We start from the raw sequence: 22,472 nt of genomic DNA, 5'->3' as shown, positions 1-22,472 counted from the left end.
GACTGTTTATGCATATTCATGAGTTTGCGCGGGCGCGCCTGCATATTGCATACATTACAGCGCGGCCGCCATTTTGAAATCGCATGGGGGATCGCATGGGGGACGATATTTGTGGAATCTGATGACTGAAATTCGTCTTGTGGCCAGATGGATGAAAATATTGAGACCAAAGAACGTTTTTTCGAAAAGGTATGAGTTGCTCTACGACTACGAACCTTAACTTTGGAAATGTGTGTCCTGGATGAAAAGATAATCGCGATCGAAAGATGTAGCAAAATCGCTACATCGGCGGCCAACAAAATTCAGTCTCTGTGGAAGCATCGGGCGTCTGGCCGTACTACAGAGCTTGCGATAGTACTGTACGGCCAGACGCAGTCGGGCTAGGCTCTCCCCTACCAAGAAAAAAGCTTGAAGTAAAAGATCCAACTTTGTTCCCAACCCGGCTATACCAACCCGTCTCCCACTTATCTGAGAACGACAATACCTTTGACATCCTAATTTCACTCTTGGAGGAACCAATCTCATCTAAATGAAGTTGTAAGTGTCACATATCAGACAAATTTTGACGGAACATTTTCCTCAAGGCAGTGAGTTCCTTTTAACTCACTGACCCATACCTACGGATTCTTTTGAATCCAGCCGCTTCCAGCGGCTGATGATTCACAAGCCAATAGGAGAGGCGTCTCTGAATGGGATAGAGCCATCATTTCTCTCATCTGTGTCTCGAGCACCTCATCAGAGAGTTTGTATTTTTCCTAAGTTTCTAGAATTGGGAGCATTTATTATCTGGGGTCTTTGGCAGTTTATTTGGTCTGCACCCCTAGCCTTCACCTTTTTCATACTACATGGGGCGAAGTGGGGATGGGGCGAAGCGGGGATGGGGCGAAGTGGGGATGGGGCGAAGCGGAGATGGGGCGATGTGGGGATGGGGCGAAGTGGGGATGGGGCGAAGTGGTTAGGGGCGAAGTGACATGGGGCGACGTGGAAATGGGGCGAAGCGTCCGACACCCCAGTGCGACCTCAAGAGTCTTAAGTCCAAAGTAAGTAAGTGCGCGTTGCGTGTTGTGCTGTATGTGAAGGGAATCATAAAGAAAGCTAAAGATAAATAATGACTTTATATTTCAAGCTGTAGTGTGAGTATTTTTGTTATTCCTTGTATGAGAATATATGCAGTACAAACGAGGCCTTTCCGCCTATTGTTTTATACAAGAATGAATGCCTTAAGTTCAACACTGGGGTATCCTCGACCCTCCAATTCTGCGCAGGTAATGCTTGGAACGCACTCGCGTTTTCAAACGTAAATCGAAGGCGGTGCGCAGAAATAGGATCGGTAGATTTAGGGGGTCTGACGAGTAGGCCTATATCGATGACTAATGGAGAAAATGTTGTAACCTGACGCCACATCAGCGGTTGTGTACAAAGTCTATGGAGAGTCAAGAACATTTTCTAAGTATTTCTTAACAAAATTGGAAATGTTTCTCAGTCCCATTTCATGTATCATCATTTTTGCAATGACTGACCTTCATTGAGATCAAATTGATATATGTAGAAAATGGAATAAAATAGTCTGGGTTTTAGCTTTAGCAGCTGACAGTATTTATTTCTGCTGAGCATGCATCATCTGGAGTAACTCTAGCTAGACAACACTAGACTGGGGAAAAAAAAATGTTGCAACCTGATGCCACTTCCGCAGTTGTGTACAAAGTCTATGGAGAGTCAAGACAATTTTCAAAGTATTTCCTAACAAAATTGGAAATGTTTCTCAGTCCCAGATTCATGTCTTATCATTTTTGCAATATATAATTTTTGCAATGACTGACCTTCATTAAGATGATATATGAAGAAAAAAGTTGAGTCAGGTTGCAACATTTTTTCCTAAACTGGTTCCAGTTCTGGTCCTCAGGTCCTTCATGATTTATTTATAGTTCTCACTCAGTATGTCATGTATGTAGGAGGCGGGAAACAGTTCAACAGAGCAAATCTTTAGGGACTCTCAAAAGGCACTTGCAGAACAAATGTCTCAGTTTTTCATGTTTAATTTAATTGTGCTCTGTTATAACTCTGTTCATTCTGTGTTCCCTGAATAATTGCCGCAAGTGTTTGGTGAGTTTTATTTTGTCATCCTTATTTTCATGTTGTGTTTTGTCGTCGTAGTAAATTTACCCTCAAATTTCAAAACCCTGCACTCTATCTATGACATACCTGTTTGTTCTTAATGCTGCCAATTAGATTGGTATTCAAATAAATTAAAAGTGGATTTTGTTCTCTTATAGGACCGGGGCCCTACACTACACGATCGCCTTTTTTTTTTTCACTTAATATAGGTGGGGCGCGGATATCCGGGAATTTTTACATGAAATCTGTGCCTCTAGATAATTCAGAAACTAATTCATCAATTTTGTGACTTTCTATATATGACAGCATTCATGTTTATACTGTGGATTGCTAAAGACCTTGCGTAAAGCATGCTGACTCGCTTGATTGGCCGCTCCTCTACTTTGGTCAGTCGCTCCTGGCTGTCAAGATGTGTCGTCGTGGCTCGTTACCATGAGGATCACGGTGTCTACGGCTACAAGCCTACTGCTTGGAAGCAAAACCACATTTCAGAAGACACAGGTATAAATTCAAAGTAGGGAAAATCTGTGATGTTGTGCATGGTTTTTGCCCAAGGATGCAAATGGACCGTGAGGCGAAGGGAAGATTGCCACTTGCCTCTGATGTTGTACAAAACCAATGGACTTCGTCATACAGAGGATTGTTTTCTCAAACCGTGGTATTATTTTGGGTAGCTCTTTTGGGTCTTTGAGGAGGAATAAAAGGATAAATAAATAAATAATTTTTTGGAAAAAAAGATGTGATTTTTTTTTTGGGGGGGGGGGGTTCTGACACCCTTTGACATTTCTAATTCTGAAGTCCAATGCTTTTGTTCTTGACGTGCGCATCAGCATTACACACACGTGGGTCTGCAGAGATGCATGGATCATTTGCAAACACTCAAAAACACTTGATTGTAAGTAAATGAAACATTAGAACATCCTGTGAAATCGTTGAGCCTGGTATTAAACAGGCATGCAACTTTTCCTCGGATCAGCTGATTTCCTCTTTTTTCACTTCCAATGTGTGCCATTGGAAATAGAAAAACACTGTACAAAGTCTTGGAAAGATTTGAATTTCCTCTTCTTTTGTGACTTCCCAGTTGCATGCCTGATTAAAGAACAGAGGAATTTTGTATCAGTCGTAACGATGGTAAGGACCTATTCATCACTAAAAAACCCCAGTTTTCTCAAATACTACATCTGTTAAATGGCTGCGAGCCAGCTGTTGTCTTCATGCTTATGTTCAGGTACGCAACATATTATGTATATGTGTACATTACTTTCCCACGACAGAGCTGGCACTCGGGCACTCCCTGTGGCCTATGGGTTCTATGCACGCAAGATTCTGCGAGCTGCCGTTTGATGGTTGAAAATAAACAGCATTTTTTTTTTTTTTTCCAGCACCATTGGAAAACAGCGTACAGCTCAGTAGAACAATGTCTGCTATAACTTAATAGCCCTTAAATCGATCCATTTCATGAAATTACGACAAATGCAAATGATCCTTACGTACCTTAAACTCAACCAATGAAATTTTGCATGCAATGCTTACTGTAGTTTCTTATTGATATTACTAGTCTTGTCGGAGTATAATATATATATATTTTTTCCCCGTTTTTATGTATTCTCTGTACAATTTATCCCTGGTTTTCCTGCCATTTTCCTCATCTGTTCACAGTGAGCCCAGATGCTCAGAGGAATTGCGCCAACAATGCGCCTTTGGTCCGATTGGTGGAGGCCTACCGTTACCATGGTCACAAGAAGGCCAAGGTGGATGCGCTGGACATGCAGAAACCCAAGTGAGTCAATAACGATCAGGTCAAATCAAATAATAGGGAGGTACAGTACTCAGTGCTACCCCTGCTCATTGGGCCCATTATTAACTTCCCCAGACCATCTCGGCTCCCTGCGGGGGGTAGAGCTTGATGCTGCCATTTTTAACGGCTAATTCAAACACAATGATCCTGTCTACCCTCAAAGACACCTATTTAACAGCAAGGTCGGAGAAGTTAAATTGTGACAAAGTGACTTGCCCATGGACTCTCACTGAAATCCAACATGCCGGAATCTAATCTACAATGTGTGGGGATATCAAGGTTCTACGCTAACATGACTCTGACGAGTCAGTCCACAGAACCACAACATTCCAAATTGTATACATTTTGAATATCACATTTACTGCCAATTATTCGGCATCATTGTTTCATTCAGTAGAATTTCATTTCTAACTTATTCAGGTGTAAAAAATGAGGTTTAAAAAGCAATTAAATTAATTATGAAATAGAGCATTAATTCAGGCAGTAGTTGGAATTTTTATTGGAAACTGCGACTTCCAAAAAAGTTTACAGTGGCTGTTGAGATTCTTTTTTTGTGCGTGGTTTTTATGAGTTGTGTTTTGGTATTTTATTTTGATGACAGACCCACCCCCGAGCTTGATCCAGCACACTACGGACTCTCAACTTCAGATGACATGACCTTTGACCTCACAGGTTTGTTTGAACGTCTGTCAAATTTGATAAAATCAAATCAAGTTGGACTTTAACATTATAATGAGTTTGCCGTTGTATGTTGGAACTTAAGTAGTTTTATGCAGTTTAGTAGTTTTATGCATTTTATGCAGTGTGTATGATTCAAAATCATTTAGGAGTCTTGCCAACAGGCTAAGATGGTTTGATTAAGAGAGAAGAATGATCAGGAAACATATTTTTTTTTTTTGCATTTCGGTAAAGTAATTTACCGTAATAGGCATGTGTGAAAACATATCATGTCAAGGAATAAATATGTCACATGATTCAGAATAAATTCTTTAACTTATATTCCACGGTGATCAGCATGATCTCACTATAATATCGTGTGCTGAATCGGTGGTCTAAATGCTGCAGGTTCCTGGTTGATTCGTGGAGGAAGTTTACATTTTAATTTTTTCCCCCCAAAGTGAATTTTCTTCCCTAATTGTGTTTAATCAATCTACATGTTCAGTGAAACAAATTTTAACCTTTTCTCTTTTTATTCATGACTCTGGAGGATTTTTTTTTTAAGGGAAGTACACATGAAAGTCCAAGAACCATTCCGTATTATGGTCATTGACTGAAGTTGGTTGCAGAAAATATAATTGCAGTCTGGAGGGCTAATTAGCAGAGTGTTTAACGATTGCACAATATGCATTTCTAAACAACCATGGCACCTAAAGGAAAAACCCTATTAAGACCATACTTGTGGACATCATTGTGGATCAAATAAGCCAGTAACTTTAACTAACTTTTCCCCAAAAACGTCAGGTATTCTGAATGTGGAGGAGACATCAGCTTCATTGACGGATATCATCCAGTATATGGAACGCATGTACTGTGGCAGGACCTCCGTGGAACTCATGAATCTACCGGTAATACTACATGCATTGCTGCAAATAAAATATTAATAATAACTAGTAATGAAAGTAAGGAAAGCCAAGTAAAAAATACGAGTGTTCTGCTGAAAATTTGAAATTTCAAAGTGATAACCTAAAAACCGCAAATCATTGTTGCAAAACTGCTAAAGTACATTCGTAAATGTTTGGTGTTTGGACTTTAGGCACATACACATAAACAATACTCATTTATATATATGTACCATGATCTTACTTCAAATTAATTCGGTAGGTTACTTTTGGGATAAATGCAAATGATCCTATATGCCTTTAATATGCAAATATTGAGAGATTGTTTTTAATCCAAGTAACGATAGCTCATTTCATAGAAATATACTTTATATCTTATGTCTAATATCTTAAAATCTTATAAGACGTCTGCTGTAGTAAGAGGAAGTTTGTGAGTTTGAGTCCCAGCTCTTGGATGGCATTAAATTGTTGTCACAAAGTTACTTGGGTGAAGACCAAAACCTACTGTTAAAATTGTCCCTAACCCTAACCCTGCTGAATCCAACAGGATCCAACTATGTCACATACCCGATGGAGCCTGTTGGATTGAGCAGTTAACCCCTTGTGTACATTCCTGATTGCAATATGTTGGATTCAGCAGGCAACTGAACCGCATTATAACGCATTGTTGGACTCCATTGGATTCAGCAGACAACTGAAAATGAGGCACAGTGGATTGAACAGGAAAGTCCGTTTTTAGCAGGGTAGTCCTGAGGAAGTACTAGGGGGTTAGGGATTCATACATTTAGATTTTTGTTTCCTCTTTATCTATTGTTTGCGTCGAAGAAAAGATCAGTTTTCTTTTCTGGTTCCCATTTTTTGGCAGACGATAGCAGAGCGGGAATGGTGTGCCCATCGATATGAGGAGTTACATCGATCGGTCCTCTCCAATGAAGCAAAGACAGAACTGGCTGTACTCTTGGCTAAGGCTCAGGTGGGAATCCTAAATTCCAAAGTCGCCTGTATTTTTAGTGAGAAATTGACAGTGTCCTTTTTTTTTTTTAGTCTTTTGACTATGTCTGGTGATGTAAGCTAGAGGAATGGGCATTATCTAATCTGGGAGAGACTTTGAAGTTCTTGAAACATATTATGACAAATTGAAGATTATTTATAGTTTGAAAATGGGCCATAGCAATGGACAGTTTGTGTTCATTTTTTTTTTAAGATTGTAGAATGATTCAATTTTTTTTGAAAATCAAATAGAATATTTATCTTTCCATTTTTTGTTGTGCAAATTGGTTTTCACTTTTATATTATGAGACATGGCTTTCCTGTTTTCTTTCCAGGCTCTTGAGAATTTCATGGCCGTCAAGTTTACCACGGTCAAACGGTATGGAGGGGAAGGTGCGGAGAGTATGATGGGGTTCTTCCAGCAGCTGCTGAGACAGGCAGCGCAGTGTGAGTTCCATTCTCAATCTCATTCTGAGAGTATTTACATGCCATTTTCTTCAATAGAGTGTGTATTTGACATCAAAGACTTGATGGATTGTACGAGAATGCAGCGCATCGGGGCACGATGTATAGGATCTACAACGTGTGTAATGACGTATTTTTTTGGCATTTATATTGTGTACTGAATGGGCCCATCCAATCATGGGCAGTAAATGAGTATTTCGAAGGAAAACATTTCAAGCATTATAATTTACACATATTCAAAATATTGCTAATTGATGACTATTATGAACTTAAAATTGTTGACCTCAACTTCTATTCAATTGAACGTCCTCTACACCACAATGAGGTATCCTGCATTTGCCGGGGAGTAACCTGCAATGGACTGGCATCTCATCCAGGGGGAATAGAAGTATTCTCAGTTTTTTCATGCCAAGAAAATCGGGGATAAACACAGGCCTGATGTGCCATATGGGCCCGGGAGAGACTTTACTACTTAACTTACTAACTTTTTTTTGCACCTGTTTTTGTGTGTCGCAGCTGACCTAGAGCAGATGGTCCTGTGCATGCCCCATCGGGGCAGGCTGATTCTGCAGGTGGGCCTGCTACAGCTGCCTGCGTCACTCGTCTTCAGGAAGATGAGTGGTCTCCCGGAATACCCAGCATCCTCCAAGGACTGCACCGGTGACATCCTCACCCATCTGTGTAAGTCACATCGCTATAGGCATATGGCAAGCCAGGGGAACCAGGCAAACATGTGACACCCAGTGATTCAAACAAATAGCAAAATTTTAACCCCAACTTTCAGGGTATTTTCAAAGGAAGCTTCCCAGTTATCCACTGTGCTTAGGGTTACTGTGGCCTGGAAAAATACCTGGAAAAGTCATGGAATTTTATTTAGTCATGGAAATTTCAAAATTTGTAAAAATGAAAGGGTTCATGGGAAAAATCAGGGAATTTTGTGAGGACCAATTTGTTTTGAATTTTAAATTTTGTGTATTCGCAATTAGGCATCGTTAAACTGATTTTTATTCTCGACAAATGCAACAAATTTTGCTGATACAAACATTTTGATTTTGAATTTGTGCCCCGTGAGATCCACATTAAGAATGTGATAAAGCACCAAACAAGTTATACAGTTTTAATCTGCATTCTGATGAACTAAGTCATGGATTTTCATAATTTGGTCATGGAAAAGTCGTGGAATGTTATTGTCCTAAAGGTGCAAGAACCCCATAGCAGTAAACCATGGACATGTCCTTGGTGCTAAAACTGGCAATTTTGGTACAGGTACCAACAATTTGTGACTTTAATACCATTTAAGCCTCACATAAAATGATGTATTACATTTATCCTGAATCTTTTAAAATACTGCAGCTGCGAGGTGATGGTTTTCCACAGATTCCGAGCTGCAGATTTTGTACACAGACTGTGTGAACAAAACATTACACAGCCTTACACACAAAACACAAGTTTTGAGATTTCTGTATCGGCCTCCACCAGGGATGTAGTCGAGTCCATCACAAGTCCAGTCGCAAGTAATTCATGAGTCCATTCACAATTTCATTCACAAGAAACAATGGATGAACAATAAAAGAGGCATGCCTTGGTCAAAGCTCATTTGAATAGCTTGCGATCTGAATTGGGACTGGGGGACTTGTGATGGACTTGCAGGAAGTTGTGATTGACTCAACTACATCCCTGATCTCCATAACGACACCTATCACCCCTATCAACTAAGACGTACCGTTTTCTTACTCTGCATCCAGATCAGTCAGTAGACCTCGAATACGACGATGACAAACTACACTTCACCATGATTCCAAACCCTTCCCACCTAGAGGTAAGATCAAAACTCAGGGTGATACCAATACCGACCACTAGAAGGCAACATTGTAAAACTCCCGTCGACCCGACTTCAGAGTTAGTGTTACTAGCCAGAGCTGATGGGTCATTGTTACAGATTTACCTTTCAGTCTTTGTAATGTCTAGTCCACAAAATGCCCTTCAAATCTTTAAACAAAATGATTTGAGTGACACCGTTTTGACTGACTTTTGACACGAAAGTGACTTTCAAACTTTTTCTGTGCATTCTGCCACTAGAAAGGGACGCTGTACAAATTTCCTTTGCAGACAAACAGTATGTACATTGTAGTTGTATGGGATGCTAAGTAACACTATGTACATTGCAGTTCTTTGGGATGCTAAGTAACATCAGAATATCCAACGGGTACATTTCAATGGGACATTCAGACCAAGACCAAGGCATTGGAGGCCATTTCTTCAATGAGATTTAAGACAAAATCAACAAATGACCCTCTTGACGTAAGTACAAAACTGCCGTTATTGAGTGTACCCCTAATTCATATTAGGGCTTAGTCAATAATAGTTCATTATTATTTAAATTCATTTATTTTTTTGGTTTTGTTGTATTCCGTTAGGCCAACCTTCCAGTGTGTATGGGCAAGTCGCGCTCACGTCAGCAATCCCTTCATGAGGGGGACTACAGCCAAGATGAGGGGTCTTCAGTGGGAGACAGAGTCCTGTGTGTTCATGTGCATGGAGATGCTGCTTATGCTGCACAGGTAATGCTGTGAAAACAATGGTTGTCTTGTGTGATGCAGGATGCATGGCAAAGCTGAGTGTACGTCCTGTATACTGTTTCTTGGATTTGGCTTGGAATTCCACTTTGCTGTGTGATAACAATAATTATCTCACTCATACCACTTGCTTTTTGCAAACATGTAACACCCCCCCCCCATCCCCACTCCCGGCATGGTTACAAATTGTACTTTAGCAAGTCAAACAAGTTTGGTCCAAATGAACAAGTGTCCCCTGTATAGACCTTTATCATGCTGCCACCATTTTAGTCATGTTCCCTGTATCCAGTAACAGTACTGAATGATAATACTTTTTGTGCAAAAAGGAACCACACTCTTTTTCCTTCCAGCCCCGCTTTGGTTACGTTGATTTGAATGGGAAAAAAATCAAGATGGCCACATTATGATTATGTTTTATTAACGCCCAGATTCCAAGATTATTGCATTGAAATAAAATTAATTTAAATCGAACTGTGTTCAAAACTTGTTTGTTGACAATTTATCTGCATTGATATGTTATTTTAAACACTTTCTTTTTTGGTGTGCAGGGTATGGCCAATGAGATGCAAGTCCTTGCAGAACTCCCCCATTACAACGTGGGAGGGGCCATCCACCTAGTAGTGAATAACCAGCTGGGCTTCACCACTCCAGCAAACCGGGGGCGTTCCTGTACCCACTGCACCGACATCGCCAAACTGAACGGAAACTTGGTCCTTCATGTGAATGGGGACTACCCAGAGGTAACACCGCCCTCAGTCATCTTATGCGTCTGTTGTCACGGTTGCTGGTGGATTTTTCTATTTCCGATGTCATTAGACCATCAACTGATACGTTAAGCCCTGCCCCATGATGGTTTTGACCAATCACATTTGTGATTGATGTCTGACAGAAGTTTTGCGTGTATGGAAGTGTGCATCTGAAAAATGAATTGTGTGGTATTGGAAAGGCACATGTGTTTTTGCCCATGTGCCGGTGTGCATGGGCCCAGTGGATATGTCTGTGAATGTGTCTGTTGTCAAAAGAAAACTGCATTGACTTGTACTGCCACTGTATTTCAGGTGTCAGTTAAAAGCCCTAGAAGGTTGATTGTCCTCGGCCCAAAAAAGAGGGATTTTATTAGTGAAGTTCCTTACTATAGATCTGTGACGTTTGAGTGAAACAAGCAGAAGTGTTCAACTGAAAACTTCAAACAGTTTATTTTTTTGCAGTCAAACCTCCAGTCATTAATAGCGTAACTTTAAATCCAGATTTCAAACTATTAAAACAACACAGAAGTTAGGGTTCCCGCGGCATTGAAAAATGTCATGGAATTTTGTTTTCAATTTCCAGGCCTGGAAAAGTCATGGAATTTTGTAGGACCAATTTATTTCTCAAATCGTAAAACTTTGTTCAGGTATATTAATAATTTAGCACCAGAAATCCGCCTTTAAGCCATTTGGATTCATTCTCTTTTTTTATTCAGGAAGTTGTCAAAGCCAGTCAGTTTGCCCTGGAGTACCAACAGAAGTTCCGTCGGGACGTCTTTGTGGACCTCCAGTGTTTCCGTCGTTTGGGTCATAACGAGGTGGACGACCCGTCCTTCACGCAGCCAGCCATGTACAACATCATCCGGAACAGAACCAGTGTACCTGACCTGTACCTCAAAGAAGTCACGGTAAGCAATGATCTTGAAATCTTGTGCTTCCATCAGTGGATATTTCTGTGAGGTTTTCCACTTTTTGGGGCCAGGTTAATTCAGAGTTGATTCTGAACAGAAGTTTGACTCCTAGGCAGATCCAGAAATCGATTCCAAATACAAGCAAGATCAGTTCATTCATTCATTCATTCAATAGACATAGACAATTGCCCGTGGTCTCCTCCTCAAATTATACACAGTTGGGATCACTGGCTCCGCTCCCACCACAGCCCGTCTTTCCAGTGCTGGTGCTTTCAGTTTGATGGTGTCACACACTAACCATTCTCGGATGTTGTCTACCCAACGCATTTTTGGCCGGCCCATGGAGCGACGACATCCTTCTGGCATCCCATCCACAACAGCTGCCGCCATGCCGCCCTGCCGAACCACATGGCCCAACCACGATGCCTTTCGTTTCCATCACAGTGCTACTGGTCGCCGATCATCTCCATCAGGCTTTCATTTATTACATGATCTTTCCACTTCATGTTGAGCAGGTATCACCATATGGTTCGGCTGAAACTGTCTAGGCGTTTGATGTCAGATCAGTTGCTCAAACCTACTTTGTAAACCCTTCTTATTACTACTTTAGGAAGCAGGGGAAGTTGATAAATCGGAGATTGACGCGGCACTAGCCAAGAACCAGGAGGAGATGAGTCAGTGTCTGAAGGCAGCCAAGACCTATGAGCCGCAACCGACCACCCTCAGCAAGCAATGGAGCGGCTTTGTGGAGGCACCCGCACACATCACATCCTGGGATACAGGTCAGTGGGGGAGTGTTCTACTCAAGTCCCAAAGTTTAACCCTCCTAGTCTTCTGCACTTCACAACCCTTCAAGTTTTGCAAAGCCACTGTTGCCCAAAGAGTGAGCACTCACACTTCAAATTCATTTGAATTTGTCTTCTGTATAGTATGGATAACACTTCAAATCCTGTCACAGGTCATAATCACAAGCAAATCACAAGTCATCACCAGTTATCACAAGTTAATCATAAGTCTCCACTAGCCATCACTATTCAATCACAAGTCATCACAAGTCATTGCAAGTTAATCATAAGTCACCACTAGCCATCACTATTCAATCACAAGTCATCGCAACTCAATCATATTAGTACAAGTCAATTGCTAGTCACTACAAGTCAAACAGGCATCATAAACATCCTTCACAAGTCAATCACAAGTCACCACTAGCCATCACTATTCAATCACAAGTCATCAAAAATCATCAGAAGTCAATCACTAGTCACAACAAGTCAAAGACACATCACCACAAGCCTTTGCAAGTTATCATAAGTCATCACAATACAATCACATGCCCATCACTCATCATCACAAGTCAATCATAAGTCATCATCTGCAGTCACAAGTGACAACCAAGTGAACCGAGTCAAGTCAGTTAATTCCACAAGATGATTATATGGTGTAAAACTGTTGAATGACCTGTGCATTATTCTTTATTTAATAGGTGTTGACGTGGAGTTGCTGCGTTTTGTTGCTGCCAAGTCTGTGGAACTGCCAGAAGATTTTGTAAGTTTTTTGGCAAACGGTACCTACATTGCACCTGTTAATTTAGAGTTACAGAAAAGACAAACTAAAGAATGAAAAACTAAAGACACTTGAACACTCCTGACACAAAGCAAAAAATTTTTTTTTCAATTTAGTTTTTAGGATTTTACCTTTTCACCAAACAATGCTTTAAGCACCCTGTTCTCAGTGCTTTCCCAGAGCTAATGAAGAAAAACAGCAATTAGCAGCAATTTGAATCATCTTTACTTTTTATATTTTTATTCACAGACTCCCCATAACCATCTAATCAAGACATTCTTGGAGGCACGTCGGAAGAAAGTCATGGAAGGGGCGGCGATAGATTGGGCCACAGCTGAGGCGATGGCGTTTGGCTCTCTTCTATATCAGGGTATATGTGTCTTTCAACATTTTTCATGAAAGTTTTCTCCGGATTATTGCAAATATTTTCCCCCACCAAATTCCAAAAATGTGAACAATTTTCTAGTGCATCAACGTTGGGTCAAACCTTTTTTGAGCCGCTCCCTTCCAGTGTGTGATTGAGTCATGCCATGGTCGTAGGCCAGACTACTGACACCTTTTCTAGAATGGATATTAAAAATAATTATTTGAGCTGTTATTCAGACCGTAGATTTCAATGTGTGATTGAGTCATGCCATGCTTGTAGGCCAGACTACTGACATCTTTTATAGAATGGATTTTAAAAATAACTCTCCTCTATTATTCTGAATGTTGGTTTCAATATGCAAATGGCAGGATGTAGGCTGTGGTACCTTCAGTCATCATCACGCATATGACACCCACCTTTTATAGAATGGTTTTTCAAAATAATTCTCATCTGTTGTTCTGACGATAGGTTTCAATGTGCGATTGAGTGGGCAAGATGTAGGCCGTGGTACCTTCAGTCATCGCCATGCCATGCTCGTCGACCAGACCACTGACAGCGCATACGTGCCTCTCAACCACATCACTCCTGATCAGAAGGCATTCTTGGAGGTAAATCAGCCTTTTGGTGTGTTTCATGTGCCAGTTTCCTAGCAGGATATTTCATGTTATAACACCTCACCCACAGAGTCTGTGTCTTGATTGGCTGAGAGCGAGTCACATGGTACTTTCTATTTTTGCTATCTTTCTGTGCACGGCAAGAATTACTATATCGTAGCAACCACAGTACTATACCATTAGCAACCAAAGTACTATACCCATGGCGCGGTATTTGTGGGAAAATGCATGCTGGTGTGTGCGTTGGGCCTTGTGCGTAGCGCGTATTGTTCCAAAGAGAGCGTGCCACAAAGTTGGGTTCAAACATTACGTGAAGGGGTGGTTTGGAAGAGAGAAATACATTTCCCACCATTTTTTTTTTACTGAAATTGAAGTCTATTTTAACTATGGTCAGATTTAAATAATTTAAATACTAAAAAACAGAATCTGTGGGTGAAGAGTTATAAAACAAATATCGACTGCTTATCTCGTGGTGAAGTAAAACTAGCCTCCCTCGGTGATCCATGGAGCATTCTATATTCCCTCGACTTTGTCCACGGATCACCTTGGGAGGTTAGTTTTACTACACCATTCGAAGCATTCCATATTTGTATAATATATCAACAGTTTCATTTTTGAATGTTTGCAAAATGTTGTCCATTACCTTTCAGGTTGTCAACAGCCCGTTATCTGAGGAAGCCACGTTGGGCTTTGAGTATGGCATGAGCATCGAGAGCCCCAACAATCTCATCATCTGGGAGGCCCAGTTTGGGGATTTCTTCAACGGTGCACAGACCATCGTCGATACCTACGTCACAGCAGGAGAAGGTGAGGGATTCCTTATAGGCAGATCCAAGATCTGTCAAAGGGGTGGCTAAGGCATTCAAACAGGGGTGGCTAAGGCATGCAGACAGGGATGTAGTTGAGTCCATCACAAGTCCCTGCAAGTCCATCACTAGTCCTGAAGTCCCAATTCAACTTGCAAGCTATTGAGCTTTGACAAAAGCATTCCTTTTTTATTGTTCATCCACTGTTACTTGTGACTAGACTTGTGAGTGGACTTGTGAATTACCTGTTACTGAATTTGTATTGGACTTGTGATGGACTCAACTACATCCCTGATACAGAGACTAAAAGTATCTTTAAGCAATAAATCCATATTTTCAATATTACATATGTTATTTGAAGAACGGAAATTTGGCTTTTTTCCCCCCAGTAAACATTTTTTAGACATTAGCCACCCATACCAACCCCCTCCCCCCCCCAAAGAAAAAAAAAAATCTGCTAGTGGATTCCTTAAGCGGATAATAAAACTGAAACACCTCCTTGACTGGTCATCTTTGCTCCTCGGATGAGGACAGGCAAAGGCCTCCAAATTTCTGAAATTTCATTGGTTGCTTAAATTTGAAGTTTCACTATTCCCTCCTCCCCGTAGTTGGGCAACTAGACTCGCAAGCAAGTGCAATACCTACATGTGCAAATGTTCAAAGTTGATTCAAATGTCAAACTTCTCCGTAAATTTGCTTGAACATGATACAAGAACAAAGTTAGTTTATCAGGTTTATCATGTATTAAAGTTTGAATTAGGTTTCCAACACTTCTAGTTCTATGATGTGGATTGAGAAAAAAAAAGAAAAAAAATTGAGTGAGTACTGTCTATCTAGAAACCTGATTGGCTTGTGATGATTACCCTTATAAGTAAATGTCGACAAGGGAGTGGAAATACAAATTTCTCCAACTGTCAATGCCATCCATCATGTTATGTCCATGAAGATTTACAAACTTGCAGGTTGCTTGTGTTATGGGCTTCGTGCGCCAACAAAAGAGGGCACGCTTCTACCACTTCTGAGAGCCCCTTGGACGAGACACCGTGTGTGCGCACTGTAATTCGCCTGCAAAGTACGCATGACTTGTGTTTACCCTGTATGTGCACAAAGGAAAGGTACAGCGTCTTCGCGCGTGAGCGTCAGGCGTCGTTGGCGTGTGAATATGTTCAAATACGTTCGCATAAAACTTGCAATGGTCTCCCGGACTACTCCTGGCCCCCAATAACTTTTGATCATTCGAAATACGTGGTGGATGGACTGGAAACCAGTGTAGGTCACACCCCACTCTCCTTTTCTGGCCGTTGAATGGGTTCTTGTACTCGGACCCCATAGCACAAGTACATTACAATTTAAAGTTGTTGGAAAAGGTCTTTTCAATAAGTATTTTTCCTTTTTAGTGAAATGGCGTTTACAGAGTGGACTAGTAATGCTACTACCCCATGGGTTTGATGGAGCTGGACCTGAGCATTCCTCAAGTCATCTAGAGCGCTTCCTCCTTCAGACGGACAGTAAGGAGGATGCCATCGATGGGGATAACGTCAATTTTATGGTTGTTCATCCGACTACTCCTGCCCAGTATTTCCACCTTCTCAGGAGACAGGTTAACTTTTATTATTATTATTTTTTTTAATTTCTGGAAATAAAACCAATGATTCCTCAAAAGGGCCCTAGGCACTATAGCTCGCAAGCTTGAAGAAACCTGTACAGAGAAGACAATGAGAAGAAATTACAGTTTTAGAAGTGGGAGGAAAAGCCCAGAAGAATATTCTGGGGAAAACCCACGGAATCAGGTAGGGACTAAAAAATCCCAATCCACATGTGGACCAGGGCAGGAATCGAACCTGGGCCATAGAGGTGGAAGGCGAGGAAAGAACCACTGTGCCAACTGACAACCTCCCCCCCCCCCCCTGCAATGTAAGATTAAATTTAGATCCATATAGGAGAATATATGTGATCATTTCATCGCAGTCAATTCAAGCTCCATTACCATCTGGGCCCAATTTCACGGCGCTGCTTAACAGTAAGCAGAAAAGTTGTGTTTAGCATAGCAGAAAAATTTGCTAACCTTAAGCACTATTTCACGGCGTGGACGTGCTAACGGTCGCGCGCGCATGGAGATTTCTATTGTCACGTCACTACGTTAAGCAAATTTTTCCTCTGAAGTAAGCGTGCCTTTTGCTGTGCTTATGCTTGCGGTCTCCAAGAAATAGACGGAGGCTCTGTTAGCATTAAATCGTGTGCTTACCAGCGTCGTGAAATTGGGCCCTGTTCGTTCATAGAAAAGACATTGTACTCCTTGGTGATAATAAGCAATTACATGTAATTACTAAAAGTGTCATAATTACAAGGACAGATATACCACATCCCCTCAAGCTGTACTCAAACCAAAACTGGATTGTGTTTTAATGCCATATTCATTTTCACCAGTAAATCACCTCATAACCAAAATTCAACCTTTGTAATCTCATTAAAAATTATGCAGGCATTTGTGCCAAATCACTTGTAATTAAATTGTTATTCTTCTCAGATGGTGAGAAATTTCCGCAAGCCGTTGATCGTCGCTTCCCCTAAAATCCTGCTGCGGTTGCCTGAGGCCGTCTCATCGCTAGCCGAGGTGGCCCCGGGAACCAGCTTTGTGCCAGTCATTGGAGACACTACAACTAACCCAAAACAGTAGGTCCAGCACCCGATTTCATGTAACTAACGATGTGTCGCATGGCTGTGACATGTCATATCCCTGCGACGTGTCGCGGCGACAACATGTCCTGCTATTCATTTCACAAAACACGTCACAAGTATGAAGAGTAGGAGTAAGTTCACCCAACATAACCCTATAATGTCAATAGCTACACTGACCAATAAAAATAGATAACAGGAAAACAAAACAAAAAAGGAAATAAGTAGGAAAAATATTCATATACAAGAAAGAAGAATAAGAGAGGCAGGTTATAAGAATTTAAAGAAACTTCCAAGTTAAAGGTAGAGTCCATCATTTGTAGTTTGTGCATTTTGTTCGTTTTAAGCAACAAAAGTGCTCAAAATCTAAAGAAGGGTGCTGAACAACTAACCAGATGAAATTTCAGCTCAGCTTCGGCTGTATATATTTCGAAGAAAAAAAACCATCATTCTAGGATTTCAATTTCAAATCAAAAGTTGCTGAATCATGTTTTGAAATTGGGCCTGAACTTAGCGTCCCAGACATGTTCTCACTGAGCCGATTGCAGCTACGCGATTTCGTGTACTGATCTGATGAGTTATAGCAACTGCGCGCACATGTGCGTCGTGTAATCGCTTGCGGGCTTCACCGAAAAAACAAAACTACTAACGGAAATTTCCAATGATACGTCTCATTGGAAAAGCCTTCTTTCATTGATTTCTTCAAAATGACAGCTTGCCATAAAGAATAATTTCACAGGGAGTTTAGTTCCCTTACTATCTTTCAACCAAGTAGGTTTTTCAACAATAATTACGTCAGTTCTGTTTTAGCCTCTGAAGAAGAACTTGCTAAGTTCGCAACGTCAGGCCACATTAATTTTTAGATTTACAGTTACTTTTTAGATAGCTGCAAATGATGGACTGCAGCTTTAAACAGTGACAAGATTTATTAGCACAAAAGATATTAGGAGTTGATCGACTTCTTTCCGTTTGTGTTTGTTGTACTTCATGGGATTTTGTTCATTGGTGTGTTTTTTTTTCCATAGAGTGGAAAGGGTCATCTTCTGTTCTGGTAAGCACTACTATGCACTGCGCAAGCAGCGGGAACAACGGCAGGCAAAAGACAACACGGCAATCATCAGAGTAGAAGCTCTGTGTCCGTTCCCCGCGGAGGAGGTTCAGCGAGAACTGGACAAATACCCTAATGCTAAAGGTTTGCTTCATGTAACAATTTTACAATACTGTTTTAGCTGTATTTCATTTTTCTGTTTGGGTATAAACACTAGAGAAATTTCATTTATTGAAGCAGTTTAATAACTCTACTTAAAACTAATATAAAAAAGATTGTAGAAGTGTAAGTTTTGAGCCTTAGCAATGTTTAAACTTACGTCAATAACATTTGATTCACGTCTGTTTATTCCCCTAAAATGGCATCATTACAGTGCCCCATTTGCCTAATTATTCTGTCCCAAACCTGTGTGAAAAACAGTATAAATTTTTAAGGGCCCGTCTCAATTCATATCCGGGACGAGTTCCAGACAAGTTGCGGACATTGTATCGGGTATAAGTTGCAGGATTCTGAACAACTTCCCAACAGTCTTTCTGCATTGAAGTTATAAGTATTGATAAGTCAAGCAGTTGCTAATGAAAATTTACTGGAACATGTCCGGGACAAATGCGAAGCTTCTTCCTTACAAAGTAAATGATTCTAACCGCAACTTGTCCGGAATTCGTCCCTGATATGAATTGAGACAGGCCCTATAAGGAAATATGCCTAGTATCATGCTGATAACTACATTCATTTATCTACTCACAGAAATCATTTGACCCTTTTGTTCCATGAAGTTTGCTGCTTGGATCAAAAATCCTTATTTTGATTTCACTTGCATTACTGGATCCTGTTGTTCCTGAAAGAGCCCCCACCCTTCCCCTTTTAAACTGCAGATGGCACCACAGCACGATTTTGAACAAATTTGGTCCATTAATTAATTTTTATGGCTCGTACAAGTAGCTTAGGGAAGGGACAACAAACAAGAGACTCTAATGAAGACAATTTGTTTGTAAACATGCCGACTGTTAATATTGCATATTTTCTTCTTCTTTTTTTGGCTAGAATTTATCTGGAGCCAGGAGGAACATCGTAACATGGGAGCCTGGACCTTTGTTGCGCCCCGCTTTGAAAATCTGGCTGGATGCAAGGTAAAATATAACTCCAATGATTGATGGTCCGAGAGAGCCACCCTAGAGTCCTCTTTGTACTTATCTCATGGACTTACTGACTGACTGGCTCACTATCACTTGTGACTTAGCCAGGTTGTTGGCTGGTGAAGAGGGCCTGGCAGTGCTATTGTGTATGATTACCAAATCATGGGCTAAAATTGGCACGTTCAGTACACCAGATACATGAAAACACCAGTGAATTGCCATTCTGAATCAGTTAAATTCATGTGTGCTCTGGGACATGTTTTACAAGCCTCGCATTGTCTTCCATTGTTATACTTTTGTCTTGAATACTGTATTTTCATTAGCCCAGAATGATCATGTGTTAAGATTATCAAAGGTCATAGCACACTCCTCGTGGGATATCAAGTTCATACGGTACGGTACGTATGGTACTGTACGTACGGTGTGAAACACTGGAACGTTAGTACCCACGCTATTTCTTACCATGTTGTCATACGTGTGTGGGAGCAGCAAACTAGCAGACGATCAGCTGTTTTGAGCACGCAACATGCATGTGAGTTGCCGTTCAATTGTTATGATTGTTGCGTTTACTGCTGTTTGTTTTCGTGATTTTTTACATCGAAAACAAAAGACTCCTTGGGGCACATTGCACCCTCGGCTTCGGCTCGGTTGCTATGCGCCCCTCGGATGTTCAAAACGGAGTAATTGCAGAATACCCCGCCACTCGGAAATACACCCTCTAAATTCTCTGGCTTCGAGGTTGGAATCACTGGAAAAGAAACAATTCAAGTCCATGCCAGCTATGCGGATACTGGGGGTCCATTATTTGAGAACGAAGCGACACAAAAGGAATGAGAGTTGCTGAAAAAATTCCTGAAAGTCCAAACCAACCACCCTGTTGGCGGCTACGCGGATATGGAGTGGGAGTGCAATGGAGCATGACGCAAAGTACATTCAAGTAGCGCTGAGAATGTTTATTGAGGTCAACCAACCGTGACCTCGTAGCCGGCTACGAGGTGGATAGATCGAGTGGCGGGGTATTCTGCAATTGTGCCTTCAAAACGTCATATCCCACATCACAGCAGTCAACAATTGTTAAATGTCCACAGTGACAAGACAGTGAAATTACACAAGTTACTGTTGGCTCACTGAAAAAAACCCCAATTTTTTGTCTCGCGATTTGTGACGTCCATGGAACACTGTGGTCCACTGGTTGAGGTGTTTGACTCATGTGCGATGATGCACGAGTTTGAATCCTGATGGGGAACTTTGTGCTTGTGTCCTTGGGCAAGACACTTTACTACACTTGCCTCTCTCCACCCAGGAGTATAAATGGTTAACTGTGAACGACCAGATTGCACTGCTGCAGAAAACTGCTCTCATGGTCTGATGGGCTAATAATTATAAAGCACTTTTAGACTTACTTAAGGCCAAGTAAAAACAAAAGTAGGGTTTTTTTTGTCCAGGTTTTTTGAAAACAGGAAGGAGGAAGCCTTTTCCTAAGAAACTTTTAAAACCCCCTAATCAGATGATCTTTCTTTTCTTTTTCTTAATACCATTTAGCTTCGCTATGCAGGCCGCAGGGTTCTCGGTACCCCCGCAGTGGGCGTGGCTACCTTGCATCAGGAGGAGGTCAAGCAGATTATGGAGGATACCTTCAGGTAACATGCTGCAACGCGGAAGCTGACTTAAACCAAGAATTGTCGAGTCTAGCGTGGACGACCCGAAAGACCTTTCATCTGATCCAGCCACGATTTCTCTTCTTAATGGTGTCATCCGTAAAACAAAATCAGATCAGGAAAAATACAATGATTTCTCGACAACATACTGGCCAAAATATTGTTTCCACCGGTTCTTTCCAGAGCCACTCACACTCACAAAAGAGATATGCTTTGACATAGTGTCAGTACAAATTTAATGATTTTCTTTAATGTTAGACAGACAATCCTGTTCAAAATAATGACATGAATGTTTATGGCAAGGACAGATTGAAATTGAGAAACGGGAAAAATATACTGCTGAAAGCCTTGAAATATATTGTAAGAATATTTTTATATTTTATATATATTCAGAAGCCTAGCTTTATTTGATGAAAGCAACTTACGAATAAGCTCAAGAGTGACATAGCTTGGTCTTCATTAGATGGACATTTTGAGTTGGGTGATGTAAATCAAATCAGGTTTTGCCCTTCACCGACGAATAAACACTGTATACTCAGTGTGTTACCTCCCGAGTGAAAGTTGGAAAAAATCACTCGGGTGGGACTCGAAACCCCCCTCGAAAATCACCCGAGTGATTTTTTCCAACTTTCACTTGGGAGGTAACACACTTAGTATACAGTGTTTATACGTTGGTGAAGGGCAAAACCTAATGTGATAGCTTGTTCTTGGTTATGAGCTTAAATAATAGAAGTAACCATACATTAATCAAGACAAGGGACAGGGTCTCAAAATTGCACTACTGTGTGACTATGGATATTGCAGTATGGCAGTGTAGAAGAAAATAGCACCCTCAACACTTTTAAGTACATCAAAATTATGATGAATTTTGGAGAATGAAGTGAACTTTTCCATTTTGGATCAGATTTAAAGTGAGCTCTTGTGAGATCACGTCCAGTTGTGCTGATTGTGAATTTACCTGAATTAGTTCATATCCCATAAAAAGTATATTCTATGAAGTTTAATGAATGAAAGCTTATATCCAGGCGCGGACATGGGGGGGGGGGTGTCAAACCCACCCCCCAGCGCCGTCAATTTTTTTTTTTCTTCCATAATTCTGGAATTGTCCCATGTAGATTATGATGATACCGTCAATGTGGTGTGGATTTTAAAATTGCCCCTTTAAAAATCTTGATTTTTAAATTGTGCTTCGTTTGGCCTTTTCAATTCACTGGATTTTACTTCTTGTGGATTTGTTTTTATATTTCATTTCTGAAATAGTTTAGTGTTTATTTTGGGAATATCTTCAAGTGTTTTTTCAATGGTGGAGTTATAAGGATATTTGGTACTGTACCAGCATGACCAGGTGTGAAATTTGCATATATATCTCTTGATGATGACATTTTCAAGTAATGTCATTTGGAAGAAACATGGACTGTAACAGCAATGTACCGTACATCCAAGG

General features: G+C 40.8%; 1 protein-coding gene across 1 annotated transcript; it reads left to right on the top strand.

The window, feature by feature from the left end:
* Nucleotides 1–1,046: 1,046 nt before the first annotated feature.
* Nucleotides 1,047–21,539, top strand: LOC119741515 (probable 2-oxoglutarate dehydrogenase E1 component DHKTD1, mitochondrial). The gene is made up of 22 exons (XM_038217298.1): nt 1,047–1,133; nt 2,422–2,616; nt 3,775–3,895; nt 4,515–4,585; nt 5,375–5,478; nt 6,338–6,445; nt 6,798–6,909; nt 7,444–7,608; nt 8,673–8,746; nt 9,345–9,488; nt 10,052–10,243; nt 10,966–11,157; nt 11,771–11,942; nt 12,644–12,705; nt 12,973–13,093; nt 13,559–13,698; nt 14,355–14,511; nt 15,908–16,110; nt 17,038–17,183; nt 18,212–18,378; nt 19,279–19,364; nt 20,913–21,539. Exons 2-22 carry the CDS (start codon nt 2,466–2,468, stop codon nt 21,012–21,014), a joined length of 2,790 nt encoding a protein of 929 aa, XP_038073226.1. The 5' UTR covers nt 1,047–1,133; nt 2,422–2,465; the 3' UTR covers nt 21,015–21,539.
* The last annotated feature ends 933 nt before the right edge of the window (nt 21,540–22,472 follow it).

The sequence above is a fragment of the Patiria miniata genome, unplaced genomic scaffold (assembly GCF_015706575.1).
Source record: "Patiria miniata isolate m_02_andy unplaced genomic scaffold, ASM1570657v1 HiC_scaffold_5, whole genome shotgun sequence".
Taxonomy (NCBI): domain Eukaryota; kingdom Metazoa; phylum Echinodermata; class Asteroidea; order Valvatida; family Asterinidae; genus Patiria; species Patiria miniata.
Note: the sequence above shows the minus strand (reverse complement) of the source record. Positions and strands in the feature narration are given on the sequence as shown.